This window comes from Lepus europaeus, chromosome 4 (assembly GCF_033115175.1).
Source record: "Lepus europaeus isolate LE1 chromosome 4, mLepTim1.pri, whole genome shotgun sequence".
Lineage (NCBI taxonomy): Eukaryota > Metazoa > Chordata > Mammalia > Lagomorpha > Leporidae > Lepus > Lepus europaeus.
Window position 1 is genome coordinate 42,352,785 of NC_084830.1, and position 22,867 is coordinate 42,375,651.

The 22,867-nt window shown below is 51.5% G+C and overlaps 1 protein-coding gene across 1 annotated transcript in view; it reads left to right on the forward strand.

The window, feature by feature from the left end:
* SNX31 (sorting nexin 31) overlaps window positions 1-22,867 on the forward strand; it is a 58,871-nt gene that overhangs the window by 11,587 nt on the left and 24,417 nt on the right. The window contains exons 4-8 of the mRNA XM_062189487.1: window positions 416-480; window positions 6,921-7,031; window positions 10,531-10,621; window positions 12,281-12,368; window positions 15,500-15,569. Coding sequence (XP_062045471.1) covers window positions 416-480; window positions 6,921-7,031; window positions 10,531-10,621; window positions 12,281-12,368; window positions 15,500-15,569 — 425 coding nt within the window. The remainder of the gene's footprint in view (window positions 1-415; window positions 481-6,920; window positions 7,032-10,530; window positions 10,622-12,280; window positions 12,369-15,499; window positions 15,570-22,867) is intronic.

Here is a 22,867-nt window from a genome sequence, read left to right on the forward strand (position 1 = left end):
GAGGAGTGAACCAGTGTATGCAAATTCTCTTTCTCTCTGCCTGTGGCTCAGCCCCCCCCCTTTTTTTTTTTTTAACAAATAAACCTACAAAAAATAGATCATTTTGCTTTTTCATGTTTTATATTAACTTCACCATCCTTTGGGCAGAGAAGAGTGGGTGTGCGTGCATGAAGTGAGATTTTCACAAGCACCATCACCCCGGCTTGCTAGGAGGGGTTCTTGTTGTTGTTAGGGCTGCCTGCAGGGGGCAAGCTTTGTGGGTTTTCCCGTGTTTGGGAGGTCACAAGCTCCATCACCTTCAGTGGGGACCACCGTGCACCAGCAACGCATCGAAGGTACTCTGGTGGACAGAATGATGAACACACCTGGCTCAGCCCAGCCCGGGCTAACCCATCTCACGGTTCGTGTTTTCCAGTAACTGCAGACCCGAACGTGTTGAAAAGTGAAGTCTTCATTGATTTCTTGAAGCTGGTACAGCTGGTAAGCTTGGGCTGTTATCTCTGTGCTGAACGTGTGGCTGTGTTAACCCTGTGGACATGTATGTGCTTCTGCTTGGCTGGCCCACAGAGCCTGGACTTGGGTGGAATGTATTTGCTTCGAATGGCTTGGAGAGCGGTTTCGATTTTGTTCTCCTGCAAGTTTAGGATCTAGATGGATCATCAATCCACCTCTGGTGGATTTTATTAAATAGACACCTTCTTTTGTGGCCTTAGAATCACCGACCAAGGAGAAGACAGCCTTGGACTGCAGAGAAAGAAGGGCAGCTTTGAGCATTAAGCAGGCCTGTGGCCGTGGGTCTGTAGTGAGATTTCCAAGTGGGCGTTGGTGAAGACATGGGGGCGGGGCCATGCCAGCCTCTACTCGCATGTTCTCTGCCCTGGGCTTTCTTGTAGCTGAGGCATGGAGAAAATTCAGTGGGTACAACGGAACCTTGGGCAACTCCCTCTCCTTGGTCCATTGAAAGAACCATGGCCACTTGCCGTCTAGGGCCTGCCTGAAGCTTCGCCCTGTCCATCTATTTAGCACATCACTCATTCTGATTGCCTAAAGGGAGACATGTTTCTGCCTGCATGTTTGAGTTTGAGCTCTGACAAGGATGAAGCTGTGCAGTAACATGATGGTGTTGAGCTGGATCGCAGCAAGGGGGGCAGGAATACCTCGGCCCGACGTGCAGACACTGGAGCACATTTTGGTGAGGCAGGGGTTCACGGTGCACACATATTTACTGGCCCACTCCACCTTAAGAAATGATGCACTCGATGGTTTAAAATATAATAAGAGTGTATCAAAAGGGTTATTGAAATGGAATGGAAAACTAAGTTTATTTGGGCACAAAACTTTTTTTTTATAAATTTTTTTTTTGACAGGCAGAGTGGACAGTGAGAGAGAGAGAGAGAGAGAGAGACAGAGAGAAAGGTCTTCCTTTTCCGTTGGTTCACCCCCTCCAATGGCCACTGCGGCCGGTGCACTGTGCTGATCCGAAGCCAGGAGCCAGGTGCTTCTCCTGGTCTCCCATGGGGTGCAGGGCCCAAGCACTTGGGCCATCCTCCATTGCATTCCCGGGCCATAGCAGAGAGCTGGCCTGGAAGAGGAGCAACCGGGACAGTATCCCCCGACCGGGACTAGAACCTGGGGTGCCAGCACCGCAGGCGGAGGATTAGCCTAGTGAGCGGTGGCGCCGGCCAGCACAAAACTTTTTTTTAAAGATTTATTTATTTTTTTTTGAAAGAGAGGCAGAGTTAGAAACAGAGATTGATTGATTGATTGATCGATCTTCCATCTGCTGGTTCACTTCCCTAATGACCAGGGCTAGGCCAATCCGAAGCCAGGAGCCTGGAGCGTCTTCCAGGTTCCCCTGTGTGGGTGCAGGAACCTAAGGACTTGGACCATCTTCCACTGATTTCCCAGGCCATAGCAGAGAGCTGGATCAGAAGTGGAGCAGCCAGGACTCCAACTGGCACCCAGATGGGATGCCAGCACTGCAGACGGCAATATAACCCACCACACCACATCGCTGACCCTGTTTTTTGTTTTTCAAGGTTTATTTATTTGAAAGACAGAGAAGAGGGAGAGACAAAGAGATGTCTACCATCTGTTGGTTCGCTCCCCAAATGGCTGCAGTGGCTGGGGCTGGAGCCATGTCAAAGCCAGGAGCCTGGTATTCTATCTGTGTCTCCCACGTGGGTGGCTGGGGCCCAAGTACTGCCATCTCAGGCCCATTAGCAGAGAGCTCGATTGGGAGCAGAACAGCCAGGACTCCAGCTGGCGCTCAGATCTAAGATGCCCATTGCTATGCCACAACATTGGCCCCTGTCAAATGCTTTTTAGCAATCATTCATGGGGGATCAGTGTTTTAGAACTTTGTGAATATTTTTCTTTTCTGATAACTTGAAAAGCTTTTACCTGGTATTAGTTCTGTGAGTGGTTTTGCTTTTGTAATTTTATCCAAAAGCATTGTACAATATTGCTGCTTCCGTTTTTGTAACGTCTGTTTTGTTTTTTTTTTTTTTTTATTCCCATGAACTTTACGAGTTCCCTTTTATATTCTTTTGTTCTCTTACCTCTTAAGACTTTTGTCAGTTCTTTGAGGTCTTTGTTCAAAGCAGCCATGTCTTTATTAGCATATCCATCATTTCCTGCTTCGGGGCATAATTTTTCAGGTGTGTGTCTTCTGTGTTATGCTTCCTTCTTCCCCTCTCCGAGAGTGTTTGCACAGCTCTGCTGCAGGTTCTTCGCGGTTGTCACTGAACTCTGAGAGAGTGTTCTTTCCACGCTAGCTGTTGGCTGACACGCTGTGCTGGGGAGAGGCGGAGCTTGAGTCACTTCCTTTTGTCTGCTGTGGTGCTGGATCTTGCCTTCTGTTTCTGAGTGTTTTCTTCCACACCCTATGCTAAAGCCCAGCACTCTGTTTTGTTTTTTTTTTTTTATAAAGATTTATTTTTTGAAAGATTTATTTATTTATTTGAAAGACAGAGTTACAGAGAGAGAGGTCTTCCATCTGATGGTTCACTCCCCAACTGGCCACAACGGCTGGAGCTGTGCCGATCAGAAGCCAGAAACCAGGAGCTTCTTCCTGGTCTCCCATGTGAGTGCAGGGGCCCAAGGACTTGGGCCATTTTCTACTGCTTTCCCAGGCCACAGCAGAGAGCCAGATTGGAAGTGGAGCAGCCGGGTCTTGAACCAGCTCCCCTATGGAATGCTGGCGTTGTAGGAGGCTGCTTTACCACCTACACCACAGTGCCGGCCCTAGGAGGTTCTGTTTAAATCAGGAAGGTTGTCCTGTGTGTGCCTCAATCTGCCTTCTCTGACCTTGATTGTTGATACATTCCACAATCGTGCCTTGAGTGTTGGCTTGGGCTAGCGCTGCTCCAGAGACAGAGCCCGGCTCGGGGAGTTGGCCTCATGTGCTCCGCAGACTGTCTCCTGTGCCCCATGTGTAAGTGATCAGGGCCCATGAGTAAGTGTGCGGGAGATGTGTGGAGCTTGGTGAGCACACCTCCCTCCAGGAGGGGCACACTAGCCACAGGACACACTCACATCCTTGGGAAAGTCAACCACGCCTCCTCTTCTTCCACTTGATCTGAAAGGAGTCAGCACATGTTTTATTTGATTTTTTAGCACATGTTTTAAAGGAAGCCCACAGTGCTGGACGATTTTGAAGCTTCTTTCTTCTATTTAAGATTTATTTACTTGAAAGGCAGTGAGAGAGAGAGAGAGAGAGAGATGTCTTCCATCTTCTTGTTCACTCCCCCAAATGCCTGCAACAGCTGGGACCGGGTCTCCCGCATGGGTGGCAGGGACCCAACTACTTGTGGCATCACGGCTGCTCCCAGGGAAGCTTCTTAGTACGCCACATCCCCTCCCCTGTAGTTGTAAATCCAGAAGCAATGCCTTTCACAGCTGTAGCCTTCCTTCGGTTGTTTGATGTCAGGAGGTTAATGAAGTGTATCTATGAATGTCTCTTATCCTTCCATTTTTAGACATTCTCCAGGGACCATTATGGGGGGGGGTGAAGATGAAGGTTTCATCTTCCTCCACCACACCTGTACCCCAGCTTTGTTAAGCCAGGCTTTTAGATCCTTCGTGTTTTCATTGTCCCATAACACGTAAATATGTTTTACTGTGCAGCCAAATTATGTCTATGATTACCTTTACTCTCTTGGACAACTTTTATTTTTACTTTTCCTAGAGTTAAAATTGTACAATGTAAAAGGAAAAACACATTCCTTGTCCTTCACTGTGGCACCGACTCTTGTCACACCTCTAGCAGTGTGGAAAACAGAACTCCCCCCAGTGGTCAGGCAGCTCGGATTCTTTTTCTTGGAGACGATCCGCCCTGAGTCTCAGTTTTACTGATGCTGAGGGAGACGGCTGAGGATATGTTTGCTGCTGGTGGGAAAGAGCTGCAGAGGAGGAGGAAAATCAGTGAGTCTGTGACCTTGACCTTGAGGAAGGAGGGTGGGGCACAACCTGGGCTCAGGTGGAGGAGTGACACCTCTTAAGTCCAAGATTGTGCAAGGCAACGGGCACCTTCCCAGATTGGGCCATGAGTAGCAGGGAAGTTCCCATCTCGATGTCCTCTGTGTGATTTACAGAAGGTGAGGTTGGGGTGGGGGTGGGGGAATGAGGAAGAAGGCAGGTGTGGTTGGTGACTTGGGGAAAGTGGAGCCGGTTGACACAGACTGTGAGTCAGGTCTCCAGTGGGTGAGGAAACCTGTTAGTCGTGCTGGAGAGAAGGAGGAAGGAAGTGAGGGCAGCTGGGAGGCCCCGTGTCCCACCCTGGCCATTGGCAAGGAACAGCGTGGCCCTTTAGCCTCTGCGTCCTACAGTGTGGATGAAGGAGGTCACCTTAGCCCAGTGGAGACTTTAATGTTCTCTGCTGAAGGATCACTAGGGGAAGTATGCAGTGGCGGGATGGAGAGGGTGGTTATGCATAGAAATAATCCGCTAGTAAATGCTCCATTTTGGGGACCACTATCTTAGGTTTTTTCCAATCAGGTAGATTATTTGAGAAACTATGGCATATCAATTATTCAAGTGTCTATTTGTACAGGGCAGTGTCTGAAATAAACTCATCAGCATCCTACTCTGAAGGAACTTACTGTCTAAGCAGTCGTCCAAACAAATCAAGTATAACAAGCCAAGGGAGGGACCAGGCTGGTGGCGGTAGCTGGTGAAGCCGCCACCTGCAGTGCTGGGATCCCAGGCTAGTGGCCATTGCCAGCTGACTTACCCCCAGCCAGTGGCAAAGAGTTGGATCTCCCAGGAGCAATGGAAGGACCCTGGCGGGATTTAAGCAAGAGAGGAACATCTTTAGGTTTGCATTTAAAAAATGTTGCTATTGCGGCTGTTAGGAAAGTGCTCTGGTGTGAGGAGAATGGAAGCCAGGAGGCCCCCTAAGAAGTCCATGGTGGGGGGGGGGATGGCTGGAGGGGCTGTGGTGCTGGTTATGGAGTCTGGGAAAGGTGATGCACCCAGGAGAGGGTGTGAGATGAGGGCCCTGCCTGGATTCCTTCCTGAGGCTGCTTGACTCCTAATCCCTTGGAAGATACGGAACTTCCTCCTCATCCTTGGTAATGCTAACAAAACAATAAAGCTACCTTGTTTCTTCCCTGTCCAGACTAAGTCAGATGGAAGATCTGTAACTTCCTCCTTATCTAGTAATGCTAGCAAAACGATAAAGCTACCTTGAGAGTCTGTGACCAGTACTGTTCATCCTTATTTTAACTTGAGACAAAGAGCTTCCATCTGCTGGTTTGCTCCCCAAATGCCAGCAGAAGCTGGGGCTGGGCCAAGCCAAAGACAGGAGCCTGAAATTCAGTCCGGGTCTCCCTCTGTGGGTGACAGGGACCCACCTACCCGAGCCATCACCTGCTGCTTCCCAAGGTGCGTATCAGCAGGATGCTGGACTCTAGAGCGGAGCTCCAACCGGCACTGTGTGCGATACAGGCTGCAGGTGTTCCAAGCAACATCTTAACTGCCAAATGCCCCCGCCGGGGTGAGGTGTGGAAAGGGAATGTAGCCTGTTCAGTGTTCCGCACGGTTGCACACAGTGAGAGATGGGAGCGCCACGACAATTCTGGGCTGGTGGGGTGTGGGGAGCTGTCGGGTTGCTGAACACGTGGAGGAGCTGGGAGGGTGGTCATACAGCAAGGGCGTGGGAACTCCACGCCCACCCCCGCCCCTCCAGGAATCTCTTGCCCTTAGACTATCCTGAGTTGTATCCATTACAATAAATCAGCAATGGTCAGTACAGTTCTCCCCGAGTTGCTTGTGTCATTTTAACAAACTCTGGAATCTGAGAGGAAGTCCTGGGAACCCCTGAATTCGGAGTCAGCTGGAAAGAAGGGTGGGTAGCCCAGGCACCCCGTTTGCAACAGGCGGCTGCAATGGGGGCAGTCTTGCGGAACTGGGCCCTTTAACTTGTGGGGTCTGGTGCTGACTCCAAGTTAATTGAGGCGGAAGTGATTGAATTGTTGGAACAGCCGTGTGGTGTCCAAGAATTGGAGGATCGTCTGAACCAGCATCCCACCCCCCACCCCTCACCCGGACCCAACCGCAGCACACACCCATGCACGAAGTATCACAGAGAATCTGCAATAGGGACCTCTCAGGATGCTTAGAAATATTCAATACTGGGAGGACTCATTCTGAGACTACCAAGAGTGCGGACAATGTGGCCGGAAGCTTTTTCCTCCAAGACGAATGCTCTGCGCTGTGTGTTTGCAAGCTGTTGAAGCTTCCTGCTGTCGCTGTGCCCCACTTTCATACCCCCTCCCCCGCCCTGTCCCCATTCAGCTGCTGTGTCCCTGGGGACCGCGTTCCCGCAGAGCACCCACAAGAGCGGCCACTGATTGTTCACCTGCTGCTGCGGGGGCTGCTTGGCGGGGACGTTTATTTTTATTTCCTTTTGCTTACAGAACACGTTTAACATCACTGCCAAGCCTGCCTTCCTGGACATACTTCTGCCCGGTGGAGGGAGGATTGGGGTCGAAATCCTAACATCAGACACCACTGAAAGAGTCCTAGAGGTAAGCTTGGGGGGAACTCCAGCTCTGGAGCTGAATTTAGGCAGACCTCCTTTTGGAGAGCAGGGACTAGGACGTGGTTACCTTCCAGAAACTTCCTAGCTGTCACTCTGTTCCGGGACGACTTATCTGAAACGCTGCTTGGGTTTCCTGGGGGCCTCTGGGATTCCCCCCTCCCTGTGGGTGTCCATTCCCAGAGATCACTTAGGTCCTTCCTAGGGCTGCTGTCACTCCCCTGAGCTGAGCTAAGGAAGCAGCCTGAAAATATGCCAAGTGCTTCATTTGGGGATGCTGAGGGAGAGGAGAGAGAATGGAGCTAGGCCGTACCAAGGTGGCTGGTGACAGGGTTTCTTGGAAGCTCCTCTTCCCGACAGGAAGAAGGCAGGCAGCCAGTGCACCGTCGGGTCTAACTCTGGGTGCAGAGTCAGCTCCCTGGGGACCACAAGCACAGCACCCAGAAAACAGCTCCCTTCTCCAGATGTGCCCACCCCCAGCCCCGCCGCCCAGGCCTTGCTTCCTCTGGCCCCACCGGGCTGCCGAGGGGACACCAGCTTCTCACACCCGGGGCTCCAGGCGCTTTTCCCTGGGAAGGCTTTAGTTCTAACTCTCCAGGGAGAGGGATGGGGGGTGGGGTAGGGGCGACTACAAAGTAGACAACGTGAGGAAGTGGGGGAGTTTCCAGGACCTTCCAAAGGGCAGGCCACTCCTGTGCTGGGGTTGCCGAGCCCTTGTGAGCCAGGAACAGGAGCGCTCCCTGGTGGGCTCCACCCCTTCAGGCCTGCAGGTACCCCCGGTGGGGCACCTGGTTCCTCCTCACAGCCCGGCAGGGACGCCCACTCGTGTCTTCCTGGCAAGGAAACACCTCCTCTGGGTCTTGGTCCTGCCCAGGAATGACGATTCTGGACCTTTCTTCCTACTCACGTCATCATGTGCGCACCCTCCCCTGACCTGCCCTTGGCCTCCGTGTTCCTACAGATGCTGAGTGGCAATTGCCGAGGGCATCCATTGACAAGGTCTCCTGGGCTCCTCCTCCTCCACTCCCCCTCCCGCCCAGGTCCTAATCATCGTCTCCCCTCCCCCACCCCTCCAATGCCCTGATCTGGGTTCCAGCCCTCATTCTCCCTCAGCTACACTTCTATAGCTGTCCCTAACCTAGGCTTTCTGCTTCCGATCTGGTCAATATTATGTTCTGATTTCCAGAATGATCTTTCCAAAAGCATCAAAGACCCTTGATGCTTAATATTTGAGACGCATCAGTGGAGGAGGAAGACAGTAATGGTGGGGGGAGGGGGAGATGGTGCACAAGGTCAGGGGCACCTGGGACAAGGCAGGTAACTCGGGGGCACGGCTACAGGATGAATGATACTTTGGAAATGGTTGGATTGTGCAGAATGAGAGAGCATAGGCCAGACCCAAATACTTCACCTGGTGTGGTTTTTACACCCTCGGCTCGCTGGCCACACCAGACGTACCTGTAGCTGAAGGTGGTAGGGATAGAATTTAGGATCTCCTACCTATGGGGTCAGGAGGAGCTCTGGATTCAAATTCTAGCCCTGGCACATAGTAGCTGTGTGATATTGGGGGAGTTATGCAACCTTTCAAGACGGTGTCAAAAGAATTCCAGAAACCATTGGTGTTTCATAAACAAGTGTGGTTACGGCTGTTGGTGTTTAGAGGCAGAGTGGGTGGGCATGGAGGAGGGCAGCAAGCCTAGGATTCCACAGTACCAGCCTCTCTGCCCAGTGTCCCCTGAAGCTCATGGCATGTATTTGGTGAGGGACACTCGCGATCTTAGAACAATGAGCCTTCCCTCTTCAGGTCACCGTGGCTTGTGAGAAAGCCAGACCCGGGACACTGGGTCATTAGATCCATGTGACTGGAAGTGGTAACAATTCTAACATTTCCGTAAAAGGTGAAGCGAGCCCTGGCCCAGGCATGATGGGAATCCCCTTCCAGGGGCTGGAAAACTCTAGCTTGCATAAAACTGTCATTCACATTTGTAATTAAGCCTGGCTGTCTGCATCTTCTCAGGCTTGCTTGCTGCCACTCTCCCATTGCATCCCTGCCCCGCTGCCTCGCCTGCCTCTTGCCTGTAACTTGTCAATGGGCCCGCTGAGGGCCAGCCGGAAGCTGAGATCTAGTGCGATCGGAGTAGCCTTGGTAGAGTCTCGAGTTTGAAGCATCATCAGCATTCGCCAAGAGGGATAATGTTAGTGGGCTCCCTCCTCTCAACAGAAGCTGTCTGTATTTAGGACTTCATACATCGTAAAAGGCTTCTCCCATGTCATTTTTGTCCCCGGCTTTCTCTTCTAAATGAGTGAGAAGAGAGAGAAAGCTCACTTGAGTGGAGCTTGGGTCAGATTTACTGTAGGAAAAGATGTCTTCACCATGATGTTAATAAAGACATACAGAGAGAGAGAGAGAGAGAGAGAGCCCTGCATTCGGGTTTGGGGTCTTCTGCAAGTTCATGGGCAAGAGCAGGATAGAAGGGGAAGAGGGTGTGCCCGTATGGAAAGCTGTTCTTGATTCCAGGGCTGGCCTGATAGCGCCCACTCATACGGCCACCTAAGCAGGCTGTCTCACGAGGTACCTTGCAGACCCCTGCAAGGAGAGCACCCCTCTTTACAGCTGCTGTTGGCACATCTGCCACTTGGAGACCGGGAGCACTGGTGAGAGCGTCAGCTCCTGCTGGTGCTGCGAGGGCAGGTGCTGGGCCTTACAGAGACAACTTAGTGAGCTGGGCCGGGAGGGGCCAGGCTGGGGAGAGCCGAGCCAGCCTGTGTGGGGTGGAGGTTCCTGCTCAAGGAGGGGGGTGCACATAGGACCTGATGGCCCGATTGTAAACACGGATCCACTGGCGCAGACATGAAAGCTTTAACTGTAAAGTAGAAGAAGGATGTGAGCTGAGGGCTGCCTGGGTCTGGATCCTGGGTATCACTAGCACACGCCATGGTGCCAAGGGCTGCCTGGGCCTGGATCCCGGGTGTCATTGAGCACACACCTCAGTCAATTGCACCTGAGCAGCACAGGAAGCATCAAAGAGAAGCAGGCCTGGGTGTCAACGGCAGATGGTAGCACGTCCACGAAGGTTTGCCAGCCAGGCAATGGGGTTGGGTCCTGTCCTGCACGCGTGGTAATCCAGCCCATGGGAAGGCACACTGGGGCGCAGTTCCAAGGGCGGATGTCACACATTCTCAGGGAACAGCTGTTCCCCTCTGGGGGATGTGACCAGCATGATCCGGGAGAAGTGTCCTCAGCTGAGCCCCGCCTCTGTCCGCTGGGAGGGGCTGGCTTTTATGGGCTTCACTCATAGTCTGTATAGCTCCAGGTTTTCCAAGGTGAGTATAGGCCATTTTTAGATCCCAGCATGATTCCTTTGAGTGCCCACGAGGCCACGAAATGTGGATGTGCATGGGCAGGTCTGATGCTGCGTGTCACAGTGAGGAAGCAGGTGCGCCCTCCTAACACCACTCCTCCCCTCCTTGCTTGTCTTTGGTTCAAGGTCGTGTCGCAGAGAATCGGGCTATGCCGGGAGCTCTTGGGCTACTTCGGCCTCTTCCTCATTCGGTTCTGCGAAGAGGGAAAACTCTCCGGTAAGAAGGAAGGAGGGCAGCCAGGTCATGGGGCGGGCAGGTGAGAGGCTGGCCACACCCCCAGCCAGGAGGAGGTCCTAATTTGTGTTCTCCACCCTGGGGCAGGGGTCTGGGGAGTGGGAGAAGGCGTCCTTGCTCAGAGTGAGCTGGGGCAGTGGCTGTGGGGGTAGCAAGGTCAGCGGTAGACCCGGGGCTGTCCAGCAAATGCACTTCCTCTTTCACTGCCCTGATTGTATTGCCCTTCCCCTTGGCCCCTGGGCCTGACCGCTGTCCCCAGGCTGCACACAGCAGCCCCCTATGACTGGAGTGCTGGTGTCCCGGCATTGGGGCATCCCACGGCAGCACAGTGTCTCCTTGTTGGGAGACACTTGTTGTGGAGTGTGGTGACGTGAAGACGTTCTCAGATTCTTTGAAGAAATAAAGGGGTAATGAGTGAGTGATCGATGACAATCCAGCTCCCACACCTTTGCTTTTCTCTAGATATTTCTCTAGTGTATTCTAGATAATACCAAGTTTTTGTTTTTGTTATCATTTTTTTAAAAAATTATTTATTTATTTGAAAATCAGAGTTACACAGAGAGAGAAGGAGAGGCAGAGAAAGAGAGAGAGAGAGAGAGGTCTTCCATCTGCTGGTTCACTCCCTAATTGGCTACAACAGCTGGAGCTGCGCCAATCTGAAGCCAGGAGCCAGGAGCTTCTTCCAGGTCTCCCACGTGGGTGCAAGGACCCAAGGACTTGGGCCATCTTCCACTGCTTTCCCAGGCCATAGCAGAACTGGATTGGAAGTGGAGCAGCTGGGATTCGAACCGGCTTCCATATGGGATGTTGGCACTGCAGGTGGGGCTTTACCTGCTACACCACAGCACCGGCCCCAATACCAAGTTTTTTAAGTTGTAAAATGGTGTCAGTTATCTTAAAGGAGTTGACAGCATGTATGCATGAATATCAATAACTTTTTGTACCAAAACAAGCTTATCTTTTAATTACATTTTTCCTTAAACTTTTTGAAGTCGACTTCTATGTCCTGAAGAAGCTGTGGAGAGGTGACTTTGAGCCAGGAGTTCAAAGTCCTTGAGCACCTCTGATCCTATTTCTTCATCTGCACCACAGTGTGATGTAGCCCTACTCAAGGGGCTAGGATTTTATGAGGATCAAATAACAGTTTTCCCCCTATGTCTGTGGCTTTCTCTACAGAGTCAGCCAATATTGGTCAAAAGTATTTAAAAAAATTTCATTTGTACTGACCATGCACAGACTTTTTCATTGTCCTTATTCCCTAAGCGATACCATATAATAGCTATTTACGTGGCATTCACATTTTATTAAGTAGGATAAGAGTAGATAGAGATGATGGGATGGAGGCTGTGCGAAGGTTATATGCAGACACTACTGCATTTTATGTGAGGGACTTGAGTGTCTCCCAGCTGGCTATCTGCAGGGGGTCCTAGAATCAGTTCCTTGTGAAGACCGAGGGGCAAGAAAATATATTTGTTTGTTGAATGAACTTCGGGAAGTTAAAAGTCACATACAAAATGTAAGAGCGCATTAACTGTGATTTTCTTTTCCAATAATCATGCTTCATTTTCTCACTCGAAAGCTTCTATGTGTCAACTACTTGAGCTGTTTCGACCAATGAGACTGCCTCTGCTCTTTCTCTAGTGGTGAAAAAGCTGGTGGACTTTGAACTCCCTTATGTCAGTCTTCAGAGTTGCGACATGGACGGCTGTACGGTTGGCCTCAGGAAGTGGTGAGCGCTCAGTGAGGCGGGAGGGACCCGGGCATCTCCCCCAGGCCGATTAGCACTTGTCAGGGTCCTGCCTCGGCTGCTCACAGCCCGGCAGCCTCAGAGAGCGGGGGAGCAGGAGAGGAAAGCCAGGGAGAAGGGACCAGGATGCTTGTCCTCAGGGAAGCGGGCTGGGGTGGCTTTCTCTGTCCTTGAGCGAGTCCTCAGGGCTGTTGGGGTAAGGCAGGGACCCTCCAGTCTCCACCTGCACTGAGAGGCAAAAGGAAGGGAGGGGTTGAGACATGGGGTGGAGCGTTGGCGCGGATGGAAGTGGTGGTGGCAAGGGTTTGCTTTGGGATGGATCCTCGCTGTGTTAAGGGAAGGAAGTGGCGGACAACGGTCAGCAGATCTGATTCATCTGTTGAACTGTGGAAATCCCTGATGGCCAAGGATGAACCTGGCCCATCTGCAGTGTATGTGACTGAATATTTGGCTTAAAGGATATGCACCAGCACCCCCATATTCCTAGCCCAATAGGACGCACATGTCCCTCTGTGGAAAATATGGTCATTTTCCTCGGAAATGGGGTTCCGTGAAGAACCAATGAGCAGGACATCACTTTGAGAGGCCATCCCACTTATTCACCCTCACTGCTGTAATCTGTGGTTCCCAGAGATGACCCATGTATGCATTGCATGGCCGCTGCTTCACATCTCCCAGCCCAGTTATTCTGTAGTCTCAGGACAGAAGCTTGGCATTTGAAATCCAGGGGTTGTAGTTACCTTGACCTCCTGATGCCTTGCTGGAGTGCCAGGGTGACTTTGAATTTTGGAAGGACATTCTCAACAAGGCTGGAAGAAGTTCATAGGCTGCTGTTTGGAAATGTGAGGGTACTTCCGCAGGTCTGCGGAAAAATGGAATGAAAAGATCCGTTTAGTTTTTGTGCAAAAAAAAGTGTGAAACAAATGCATAGTATGCATTCCCACAAGCTTTTTGAAGACTTCCTTTATTCTGAAAAATGGTCAAAACTTTGGGGCAAGGAGCTAGAGGCAAGCAAAAGAATTCAGGCCCACTTAAGGGCTGGAGAGCAGGTGTTCTGGAAGGCACTGGGTGTCTCTGGGTCTATTTCTTCATCTGTATCACAGTGTGAAATAGCCCCACTCAAGGGGCTAAGAGTGAGTGAGGGTCTATGCCCAGCTGATCCTGGGATCAGAATCCATGAATCCAAGTCCCAGTCTCTCAGGATTTAGCTACATAGCCCCAGCCAGTTCTGATTCTCCATTTCTGTAATTGTAAAATATAATAATAATAATAATAATAATAGTAATAATAATAATAATACCTATCTCCTAAGGTTGTTGTCAAGGTTAAAGTAATCCTATATGCTCTATCAGTCTTGGTCATCTTTGTTCTTTTTATATTGATGACATTGATAATTATAGTGGCCCCTAAAATCCTTGGGGTTTAGATGTGCTCATGACCCCTCCTGAGAACTGGAGATCCAAGGACAGATGCTGCCCCTCACCTTGAGGCCCAAAGTAGAAATCACGCTGTGCCTGTGCCTGTGTTTTTGTGAAATAGGTAGACTCCAGATGGCAGGTGCAAGGGAACGCATCTACACCACCCCAAGCCAGCATCTTGGACCCAGGCCGAGCCTCTGCTCATGACAGCTGGGGAGAAGGCGGTCCGGCTCTGATGCTGGAGCCCAGGGCCACATCTCTGGATGCAGACAACTACTGTAGTGTCCCATAGCTGCCCGCCCTCTTTCCTGAACGAGGCCTCCCTGCATGGGAGCAGGCAGGGCTGCTCCAAGAGCTACGATTCCCAGCCTGTGGGGCCTCCCCAAAAGGCCTATCCATGCTGAGCAGTTTTCTCTGCTTGTGATGACTCTGGGCACATCTCTACAATAACGTACAATGTGGCTCTTTCCAGCCCAGAGGGTGCCTGCCCTGGCCCCCCAGAGCCCCAGTGAGGGATGGCTCTGGGGACCCTCTGACTCTCGGAGGTAACAGTTGCTGTGTTGTGCTGTGCGGGGGCCTCTGGGGCATGTAGGGCAAGAGCTGAATGGAATGTCAGTGGGGATGCTTCTCCCCATGCCCAGAACGAAGTTGACCCCAAAACACCATTCTCACCTTCTTCCTGGCCTAAGCCAATGCCATCCGTCCGGCGCCCCTCCAGTCTCAGTATTGTGCTTGCCAGCTCTGCTGTCGGGTTGATGGCAGATCCCCCTCTCCAGACCCTCGGGAACCCTCTCCTGCTGTTTCGGTTGATTCGGTCATTCTTAGCAGGCCACCGCACTTGTGTAGCAACACGTTTCTGCTCATCCTGCTGGTGAGTCCAGTGGACTTTGCAAGACCCAGAGAGGCAGCCCTGGAGTCGTCACATCCAGCATCAAAGAAACTTGATCAGAGCAGCAGTTGGGCTAAACTGCCTGTGCTTCCACAGCGCGGGGCACAAGTTACAAACGCAGCCTTGGAGGGTGGGCACCAGAGGAGGGGACGCTGGGGGAGGCTTGCCGAGAAAGGCAGATCAGCTGAGGACGGAGGAGGGGAGGCAGTGGCTTCCAGGCAGGGGGAGAGGAGAGAAAATGTGCCTGGAAGGTGGTGTTGGCAGTAGGGGTGGTAAGAGTGGAACGGGAATGAGTGCTGGGCTGGTCCCTTGATGGGCCCTGGGAGAGGACAGAATAAATGGTCCAGTTCCTAGGACTTGGAGGGTCTGGAAGGTGACTCAGGAGAGACCCTTCTGGTTAGGCTGTGGGGCATGAGGCAGAGGGAGATTGCTGGGGAGGGGGTTACCAGAGCAGCTCAGCCCAGAGGTGAGAGTGGCCTGGGCTCAGGGTGTCCAGTAACCGGTGACCAAGAGTGAGGCTGAGTGGGGACAAGGATGAAGGCCCTGCCCCTGAAGCATTCTTTACTTCTTTTACTTTTGAATCTTTACTCTCAGAGCCCACCAGGTAAGAGCTTAGACTATAAAGCACATATGAAACCAAAGAGGACGAGGGACAAACGGAAGGCTAGGCAGGTACAGGCGTGTGACTGTGTGAGGCGAGGGTGCCCTGGTTTGCAGGGCAGGAGACACCACTTTCCAAAGACTGACCGCTAGGTGGGCCGTTGGCCATGTCGTAGGAATTTACTGAATGCGCTTGAATCGTGCAGGTACATGGATCCATGCCTCGACGCCAAGCTGATGGACTGCAGAGTGGCCGTAGGCTTGCTGTATTTGCAGGTGAGGGGGACCAAGCACTCTCTCAGGACATTGCCAGATGTTGCACACCATTTGGTGTGAAATCATTTTTTTTTTTATTTGACAGGTAGATTTATAGACAGTGAGAGAGAGAGAGACAGAGAGAAATTTCTTCCTTCCGTTGGTTTACTCCCCAAATGGCCACTATGGCTGGCGCACTGTGCTGATCCGAAGCCAGGAGCTAGGTGCTTCCTCCTGGTCTCCCATGAGGGTGCAGGGGCCCGAGCACCTGGGCCATCCTCCACTGCCCTCCCGGGCCACAGCAGAGAGCTGGACTGGAAGAGGGGCAACCAGGACTAGAACCTTGTGCCCATATGGGATGCTGGCACCGCAGGTGAAGGATTAGCCAAGTGAGCCACAGCGCCGGCCCCGTGAAATCATTTTTTAAGATGTAGTAGTTAAGAATCCTACCTCCTTACCTAGACTAGGTGAATCCACAGACACAGAAAGTCTGATAGAGGTTACCAGGGACTGAAGACTGGGGGAAGCAAGGCTATTATTTCGTGGGAACAGAGTTGTTGGTGGATAATCAATTTCTAGGTATAGGTTGTTGGGATGGTTATACAAGATTTTGATTGTATTTAATGCCATTGAATCACATACTTAGAAATATGACTAAAGTGGTAAGTGTTCTGTTATGTCTATTTTTATTAAAAATACCAAAATGAGGCCGGCGCCGCGGCTCACTAGGCTAATCCTCCGCCTGCGGTGCTGGTACTCTGGGTTCTAGTCCCAGTTGGGGCGCCGGTTCTGTCCCGGTTGCTCCCCTTCCAGGCCAGCTCTCTGCTGTGGTCCGGGAGTGCAGTGGAGGATGGCCCAAGTGCTTGGGCCCTGCACCCTCATGGGAGACCAGGAGAAGCACCTGGCTCCTGGCTTGGGATCGGCGCAGCACACCGGCCGCTGCGGCCATTTGGGGGGTGAACCAACGGAAGGAAGACCTTTCTCTCTGTCTCTCTCTCTCACTGTCTAACTCTGCCTGTCAAAAAAAGAAAAAATACCAAAATGAAAAAACGAGAACAATTTACAGAGGGAGAAGAATTCCATCTCTCTCTTAACCGTCGCTCTCTGAATGTATAGCTGATGCTCCACCATCTAGGTTAATTTGACGTGAGCCTGGAAAGAATGTCCCTGTGACTTTAAGTTCACACGCGGTCGCTGTATTAGTCTGCTTTTGTTACTTTAACTAAAATACCCACGAGGAGCTTCTTGGGAAATTAGTTTATTTCTGCTTACAGTTATGTGAGTACAGTTCAGGACTGAGCGTTCCCCATTGTCCAGCATCTGATGGAAGACTGATCACGTGATGAGCCAGGAAGCAGGGGGGAGGGGAGAGGACTTGGGGCAAACTTGAACTCAAATGATTAAACCTCTCCTGGGCATGTCCCCAAGACCTCCTACCAGTCCCAACTTCTAGCCACAGCCAGACCAAGTCGCCACTGTTAGTCTATAAGCATCTCGCCTGAGTTTTGGGGAGACAAGTCCTATTGTGCCCATAGCAGCCTCTAAATCCCACTCTATGATAGCCTTCTTCGCACTGAGCCAGCAAGCAACACACCTGCTCCCGTGGCCCGTGACCTGGCAGCCATAGTGGACCCTGTGTTCTGAAGGGCCCCGTGCTGGTTCAATGCCACCTTGGAATTCCTAACGATTTTTGAACAAAGACCACGTATTCCTTTTCCACTGGGTGGTATGTTGATGGTCCTGCCTACCTCTACCTCCCAGCCTCTACAGACGTGAATTCAGAGTCTGGCCCCCTTTCCCTGCCCTGCCCTGGGTGTGAGGGTTCTGCTAAGCACTATGGTGGAAGCAGAGGCTGCCTCCCTGGCAGCCCCCGGCTGACCTAGCTCAGTTCTCTGCCAGCCTCCCCGGCAGCCCCCGGCTGACCTAGCTCAGTTCTCTGCCAGCCTCCCCGGCAGCCCCTGGCTGACCTAGCTCAGTTCTCTGCCAGCCTCCCCGGCAGCCCCTGGGCGTTCCCTCTCAGCACATTAACGTCTTGGGAGACCTGGTCCTTTGCAGGCCTGGCCCGACAATTCTGGGAAGGAGGTTGAGAACTTTCCCAGCCTCCTGGGAAATCCTTGACACTGTCCCACAGTCTGTCCCCAGGGTGGTCTTGCCCTGTTCAAACCCCACCGAGGCTCGCCATCTCACTGAGACCCCCAAATGATGCTGTATTCATTTCATTTCCCCCTCAGCACGTCCACTGTCTGACAGGACATGGCCTTTGTGTGTACTCAGAAGGTCGTGGTGGGGCAGATGTGTGGTACAGCAGAGAGGATGCCACTCCGGTACCCACGTCCCACATCAGAGAGCCTGGGTTTGAGTCCCGGCTCCACTCCCGAGTCCAGCTTCCTGCACACCCTGGGAGGCAGCGGGTGATGGCTTAAGTAATTGAGTCCCACCACCCTTGTGGGAGACCTGGATTGAATTCCCAGCTTCAGTGTGGTCCAGCCCCAGCTGTTGTGAGCATTTGAGGAGTGGACCAGTGAATGGAAAGTTTCTCTTGATCTGTCTCTCAAAGAAATCAAGTTAATTGATTTAAGAAATGTTCATGACTTTCTTGGTATGGATTTTGACATTGTTCAAATAAAAACAAACTTTTTCAAAAAAGATTTATTTATTTATTTGAAATAGTTACACAGAGAGAGGAGAGGCAGAGAGAGAGAGAGAAAGGTCTTCTGTCCACTGGGTCACTCCCCCAAAAGGCCACAATGGCCAGAGCTGGGCTGATCTGAAGCCAAGAGCCAGGAGCTTCTTCCAGGTCTCCCACGCAGGTGCAGGGGCCCAAGCACTTGGGTCATTTTCCACTGCTTTCCCAGGCCATAGCAGAGAGGTGGATCGGAAGAGGAGCAGCCGGGACTAGAACTGGCGCCCATATGGGATACCGGCGCTTCAGGCCAGGGTTTTAACCCACTGCGCCACAGCGCCGGCCCCAATGGGTACATTTTGATGCATCAGCTTCCTAGAGGCTTATAGAAGGTAAAGAATCTCGGCACACACACTTCCTTAGGTGCTTTTTTTAAGAGACCAAGGCACTAATAAAGCATCTCCATAAAGCTCTTTTAAATTCCAGCAGGAAAATGAAAATGTCATCCGAAAGTATTTAATATGTGCTGTCATATTTTATGGTCAGAATAGCTTTGAGTCCATTTCCTATTTTAAATATAAGAGGTAGAGAGCAAGAGAGATGGAGACAGACAGAGCTCCCATCTGCTGGTTCATTCCCCAAATGTTTGCAATGGCCAGGACTATGCCAACTTGAAGCTGAGAGCCAAGAACTCAATCCAGGTTTCCCATGTGGGTGACAAGGACTCAATCATTTGAGCCACTACCTGCTGCCTCCCAGTAGGTGTTAGCAGGAAGCTGCAGTCAGGAGCTGGAGTGGGACTCGAACCCAGATACTCCAGTGTGGGATGTGGGCATCCTAGCCAGCACTTTAGGGACGAGGCCACATACTCACTCCCCATAGCATACTATGATCCATGTATGATCATGTTTAATGTACTTACACTAATGTTACCTGGGTATGGGCCAGGATTTACCATCTTAAATGTTTATTGGGAGCTCATTGCCATGTATTCTTACTGTTATGATAAATTATTAATGTTTCTTTTTTATTTACTATGACATCATTGGTTGAACTTGCATCACCACATCTAATATTGGTCCTGTGGGAAATAGGTGTGTGATCTTTACAATATGGTTTCCAGTTCTTGTGGTGAGAGATCAAAGCTGCTAGCACTACAATATTTTTTTAAAGATTTATTTATTTATTTGAAAGTCAGAGTTACATAGAGAAGGAGAGGGAGAGAGGGAGAGAGAGAGAGAGAGTGAGCATCCATCCAGTGGTTCACTTCCTAATTGTCTGCAACAGCCAGAGCTGTACCCATCTGAAGCCAGGAGCCAGGAGCTTCTTCTGGGTCTCCCACATGGGTACAGGGGCCCAAGGACCTGGGTCATCTTCCACTGCTTTCCCAGGCTATAGCAGAGAGCTAGATTGGAAATGGAGCAGTTGGGACTCAAACCAGTGCCCATATGGGATGCCAGCACTGCAGGCAGTGGCTTTACCTGCTATGCCACAGTGCTAGTCCCTACAATATTACTTTTTTTTTTAATTTAAAAAAAATTTTTTTTTGACAGGCAGAGTGGACAGTGAGAGAGAGACAGAGAGAAAGGTCTTCCTTTTGCCGTTGGTTCACCCTCCAATGGCCGCCGCGGTAGGCGCGCTGCGGCCGGCGCACCGCGCTGATCCGATGGCAGGAGCCAGGTGCTTATCCTGGTCTCCCATGTGGGTGCAGGGCCCAAGTACTTGAGCCATCCTCCACTGCACTCCCTGGCCACAGCAGAGAGCTGGCCTGGAAGAGGGGCAACCGGGACAGGATTGGTGCCCCGACCGGGACTAGAACCCGGTGTGCCGGCGCCACAAGGCGGAGGATTAGCCTAGTAAGCCACGGCGCCGGCCTTACAATATTACTTTTTAAAAGGCTATTTATTTGAAAGGCAGAATTACAGGGAGAGAGAGAGCTCTTCCATCTGCTGGTTCACTCTCTAAATGACGGAAGCAGTCGGGTCTGGACCAGTCTGAAGCCAGGAGCCAGGAGCCAGGATCTTCTTCCAGGTCTCCCATGTGGGTCCGGGGACCCAAGTATATAGGCCATCCTCTCCTGCTTTCCCAGGCACATTAGCCAGGAGCTGGATCAGAAGTGGAGTGGCCTGGACTCAAACTGGTGCTCATATGGGATGCCGGCATTGGAAGTGGTGGTCCAACCTGTTGTGCCACTGTGCCACAGTGCTGGCCCCACACTGGTTTTTATCTGTTTTCATTAGGAGTTGTAAACCAGAGAGGCATTTTCCTGTGCTTGTGACAGGGAAAAGGATAGCTTCCCGAGTTCTGTCCCTTACTCTGCCATTGGCTTTCTGTCTACGTTATCTCTGGCCCACCACCTTCCAAACCATGATGTCCCCCTATTAAGTGATGAGGTTAAACTAACAGACTCTAAATCTTCTCCCAGCTGTCATAGACAATTATTCACATCTTAGCTCTTTGCCTGGCAGTATCTTCCAAAAACTGTAGCTAATGTTGTAGTCATCATTATCATGACCATTGCATCACTCCTTGAATCTGAGCCGGGGTACTGAGAAATCAGAAATTAGACCCAAGCTCAGCAGGCAAGGCAGGCACACAATTTGCTGCCTCTTGCAGATACCTTCTTTGGCTGCCCCCAAAGGAACACGCCTCCCTCCCTCCCTGCTCCCGTGGTGTTGACCCATGTCCTCTCCTATCATGCCCAATGGGCTGCCAGTACCAGTTCCCACGCGATCTCACTAGCCAGGCTCTCGATGGGCATGGACAGAGACTGTGTCTCACGTGCCTAAGATATGTGAATGATGAGTTCTGATGCATTGGGGAGTTGTGCTAATCAGCCATGAAGGAGAGCCTTTCGATGGTTCTACAAGCACACGGCCCTGATGATGGCCAGGGAGCTCACTGGGTTCCCATGTCCTGCTCCCTTTCTTCTCTTCCTTCCTTTTGAACTTGATGTTGACAAACTGGGAGACCACATGCGGACACATACATGTCTAGGTTTTCTCATGGATGTTGAAGGCTTAGTCGCTTCTAAGTTTTCATTTCAGCAGGCCTAGTACAGTGACCTTGTGGACATGAGAAAAAGGTGCCCCTTCCTCCAGGCAGGCCCTGGCCCATGTCAGGCCTGTGGCTAAGCACCTGATGGCCCCTGATGGCCCCGTGCCCTATGCAGGTGCACACGTACCCCCCACTGAGCGTTGCTGGCCGGAACTGAGTGAGCGATGCTTTTCTTTGTAAGACTCATGCTCGCCGTTTCTCACTACTGTGCCTTCTGTGGAAGGCATTGGAGTGCTTGTGGCTGACAGGCAGGAAAACCATGGCTTCTGCGGTTTCACTCGGTTTATAAAATTGGGTTCTGTGTGAGTCCCCATCAGCCAGTCTTCCAGGCACCGTGTAATGAGTGGCGACGTCTGTCTAGACTTGACTCACTGTCTGAACTGCCTTGGAGTGAGACACTGTAGAAGATGCATCTGCATGATGACTTCTGAGCCCCAGATCAGGGTGGACACTTTCCGAGTGTCACCAGTCATAGAGCTGGTGACCTCTGCCATGGGATGGCGATGAATGAGGTGTCTGCAGTCAGTACCTGCTCCTCTGAGCCCTGTGTCTCTCTCTGACCTTGCTGCCCTGTGCTAACCAGGCCTTGTAGAGCTGCAACATCGAGCAGAATTCAAGAGAGAAAACACTCGCTCCCATGCTGATTCCGTTCTGTATGTGGTGTGTGGGTTCAGCTTCCAGGACAGTCGGTGACAAGGAGAAAGCCTTGGGGTGGGCAGCAGCCTGCCCAATAAGGATCTAATGGCTTGGCCAGGCGTGGAGGTCAGACCTGGGTTTAATCTGCCCGTGGCCGCTCGCTTGCTGGGTCATCTGAACATCACGGCCCCTCTGAACCTCCAACTCCACAGGGAAAAGTCAACAAGAAAACCTGCCTCAAATAGATTCTCGACAAATATTTTTCTTCTCTCTCAATACCATATCCCCCTTTGCCAACCTAAATAGCAATGTCAAAAATGTCTTCAGCTTTTTAAAAAAGGTTTATTTATTTATTTGAAAGCCACAGTGACAGAAAAAGAGAAGGAGAGAGAGGGAGAGGGAGAAGGAGAGCGAGAGCGAGCGAGAGAGAGAGAATCTTTCATTTGCTGATTCATTCTCCAAATGGCTGCAATGGCTGGAGCTGGGCCAGGCCAAAGCCAGGAGCCAGGAACTCCATCTGAGTCTCCTATGTGGGTAGCAGGGGCCCAAGTACTTGGGCCATCATCTGCTGCTTTCCCAGGCTCGTTAGTAGGGAGCTGGATCAGAAGCAGAGCAGCCAGGACCAGAACTGGCACTTTGATACGGGTTGCTGGGATCACAAGTGTCGGCTTAACCTGCTGCACCCCAACGTCTGCCCCATCTTCAGCATTTTGTTCTTTTCTTGGAAATGAACATAACTCGCCAGTCACCAAGGGGCATAGCACACACACACACTTCAGCCTGCAGTGCAAATGGGTGTCTGCTGATTGGCAGAGATTGTTGGGTGCTTGTTGTACGTAGGACACTGGGCAAGGTGCACCCAGGTCAAGGGCATGGGGCTTCCCTTGAGGGGTTGCCGGTCTAACCGAGGCACAGTCATGGACAATCAGGGAAGAGAGGCTAAGTTAGCACCGCTGATGGGATGGACAGTAAGACCTGAGTCTCCCCGGAGGCCAGGCTGGCT